General features: G+C 39.4%; 1 protein-coding gene across 1 annotated transcript in view; it reads left to right on the top strand.

Moving 5' to 3' along the window:
• Positions 1–2,353: 2,353 nt before the first annotated feature.
• mturn (maturin, neural progenitor differentiation regulator homolog (Xenopus)) overlaps positions 2,354–3,493 on the top strand; it is a 9,711-nt gene continuing 8,571 nt past the window's right edge. The window contains exon 1 of the mRNA XM_015392940.1: positions 2,354–2,798. Coding sequence (XP_015248426.1) covers positions 2,640–2,798 — 159 coding nt within the window. The 5' untranslated portion in view covers positions 2,354–2,639. The remainder of the gene's footprint in view (positions 2,799–3,493) is intronic.

Here is a 3,493-nt window from a genome sequence, read left to right as displayed (position 1 = left end):
CATCCATCCATCCATCCATCCATCCATCCATCCATCCATCCATCCATCCATCCATCCATCCATCCATCCATCCATCCATCCATCCATATAATCCCTGTATCCTATAGTATTGATGATTTGAAATATTAAGAGAAAAAAAACTGATTGATGTTGATTAAATTAAAAAGATATATTTTTTATAATACATATGTTATCAAACACAAATCATAACTCATTTTACTGATCTCTGTTTAAAGCATGAAAAGACACCATGAATTCACAGAAAATACATCTGCTTTTGTTTACCTTTCAACTAGACTATGACGCCAATTATTATCGCCTGAAACTTGCAGTGCTTTTATTTTGAAGAGTAACAGCGGAACCTAGATATTTGCAGTTTGCTGGAGTTCCTAGATATAGGCACGTTTCTGTGGTTACTCTCTGCCATCTGGTGGTCAGGACGCTGGAGAGCGAGGAGAGAGAGAGAAAAAAGAAAGACTCCAACAGTCCACATTCCTGTAAAGTGTTTTGTTTATTTATTTTTTTATGTATATAAGTAGTGTTGCACCGATACCGATACCAGTATCGGACAGGGCCCCGATCCAGTATAAAATGGTGGTATATCGGCGAGTACCAACAAATACGGCATCGATACCATTTTGAGAGCAAAAAGTTTATTCAACTATTGTCACTCATTCCAGGTAGGAAATAAAAAGTTCTACTGGATTTGCTTTGTATTTGTCTTTTTCCTGCTTCACAAAGGTAGGCAGCAGCTTGACAAAGCCATGATGACAATTATTTTACATCCAAAATGCAGTTCTTCATTATACACACACACACATCAATTCCAAACAGATGGTACCGGTATCAGCTGATACTGCACAGTCAGGTATCGGGCCCAAAAAATGGCATCAGTGCAACACTATATATAAGCACCTTTCTGTCTCTGGTTGTAACTAAAATACAGTTCACTGCAATTGAAGTGGCTGAATCAGCATCTGCACCAAGCCACAAATCCACAATTAATTTAGGTCTGTTCTTTGACTAGGCCATTTTTAGAATGGTATATGCCTTAATGTAAACCAGGGAGCATCCCAGTGACATTTTCTACCAGTGTAGCCCAATAAAGTCCTTTAGAGACACAAATTAATGTTAAAAGGCAATTCATATTTCCTTTATGGGATTGTTTTGGTCATTTTTAAAGAACCAATATTCTATTTACAGTTTTAGGTTTTAAAAATAAAAAAAAGTCCAAAAGTTGTTTATAAGCTTTTTAAACCTTGTGTTAAAAAGAAAAAAATTCCAAATGAATATGACTGAAAATTTTGCTCTGGTAGTTAAGAGAAGGATTTTCATGAAAAATAAGAAGAACCACTAAAAAAAATAACCTTTACAGAAACAACCTGGCTAATACTGAGATTTTATTGCAAACAAATTGGCTCTATTTACTAGTTAGATGTAGCTAATTAGCAGCAATGGATTCAATTTAAGGTTGAGTGAAGGGGGTGGCATGCTCTTCTCATTTCTATTAGTAAAACATTTAGAAACCCATGCAAGCGTGCATTGTTTAGTATATTAAATGAGCCATAAAGTCAAGGTTGCACACTTCTGATCTAACAGGCAAAAACTGTGATTCAATCTTAGTGTGGCTTAAGTTTAAAGCTGGCTTTGATTAGATGACTTGTTAAGGTAAATTATCTAGGCAAACTATTAAACTGATCCAAGGGACATCAGTAACAGTCTCTTCTGTTATTGCATAAATTGCATTTCAAAGGAAGTATTTTACAGAGCTGCAAAAAAAGATCTAAAAAGTAAAAGCATTCTTGAAACAAATGCATTTGCCCTTAAATGAGATGATCTTCCAATGGAATTGATATTTCTGCTCTTAGACAAGATAATCAGATATTTAGCACATAGTTTTTTGTTTTATTTTAAACACAAATTATCTTATTCCATCTGCAAATTGTCTTCACTCCTAAAAATCAAAGGAAAGTACAATTATTTGAAGAAAACCGTCCTACTATTGAATATTTTTGCTGCGTTACAGGGTGAATAACAGGGACCAGGGCCAGGACGACTGGCTCCCATAGCTTATTGGAAATAGTTGGTTTGTTTATTATATAAGGCCTATTCATATCAAATTGATCATTAATCATGTTTGAATAAATATTTAGATGAATTTCTTTATTTGAAATTATTCCAAAGGCGTCATCTTCCATTTTTGCTTTTCTTATTCCTTTTTTTCTACATATTTAGTATTTGTAGCAGTGAAATGTGAGTCTATAGGAGTGCGCAAATCTTTGCTGTTTGCGATCGCGCCGTTATTTTTATCAGTGCGTCCCTCCTGCGTGTGCATGCATGAGACGGACGGTGTGATTTCATAACGTGGTGAGGAAGAGAGGAATGGGTCTCTGAGATATCAGCTCATCCATCCATCCATCCATCCATCCATCGGTGGGCCCTGTGCAGAGCAGCAGAGCGCAGAAACCTTCCCTGCTGTCCGCCGGTGCCATGCAGACGCTGCGCTAGAGGAGATGCGCCATAGCGGAGGCTGCTGATGCTGCTGATCTTTGCGTCTTGAGCATCATCGCCGCGACGGCTAAAGAGAGAGAGAGCAGGCGGAGGGGGAGTCAGGAACACGGCAGACAGGACAGCAGAGGATGGAGTTCAAGCATCTGGTGGAGGCGGCGGAGAAGTGGTGCTCCGGGAACCCGTTCGACCTGATCTTCGCCGAGGAAAACGACGAGAGGAGGCTGGACTTCTACGCAGAGCCCGGGGTGTCTTTCTATGTGCTGTGTCCCGGCGGCACCGACAGCTTTGTGAGTGAGAATCTGCAGGGCCTCAACTTGGCTAATGTGTGTGTTTCTGTAGGTGTATGGGCTGGGTGGGAAGTAATGATGGAAGTGGGATGAGAGGGGAGGGAGGGGGACCTGCTATGATGTCATTATAGTCTACCTTTGCATCTTTCACTCTTATGTTTTCCTTATTATTACCTGCAGAAATTGATGGCCAGCTTAAACTGTTAGTTTTAATATGGATGTGGCTCTCTGTTCAGGGCTGCGTAGGCTGGGGGGAGGATGACTCTTTTAGTGTGTTGAAGCAGTGGCTTTGATTTGAGGTCTCTAAGCTTTTTGTCCTCATGGAAACTCATAGGTGATGGTTGTAATGCAGACAAACCTGCAAATTAAGAGCTGCGCTTTTTATTTTCCTTAATAGACCAGAGAAATGCCTGCCTTACTGCAGAAAATCCCCAAGGTAAAAGAAGTGCATCATCTGCAAAAAGATGCACAGTTTCTGAGGTTTTCCAAAGAGGATTCCCCCCCCCCCGACTACCTAGAGACCCTGCTCATGTTTCTTTAATACTATCACCTGCTGTACTTTTACAACATTGCTGAAAGGGAAATGTGACAGTTTATCTATGATAGATAGATAGATAGATAGATAGATAGATAGATAGATAGATAGATAGATAGATAGATAGATAGATAGATAGATAGATAGATAGATAGATAGA

The sequence above is a fragment of the Cyprinodon variegatus genome, unplaced genomic scaffold (assembly GCF_000732505.1).
Source record: "Cyprinodon variegatus isolate N-32 unplaced genomic scaffold, C_variegatus-1.0 Scaffold615, whole genome shotgun sequence".
NCBI lineage: Eukaryota > Metazoa > Chordata > Actinopteri > Cyprinodontiformes > Cyprinodontidae > Cyprinodon > Cyprinodon variegatus.
Note: the sequence above shows the minus strand (reverse complement) of the source record. Positions and strands in the feature narration are given on the sequence as shown.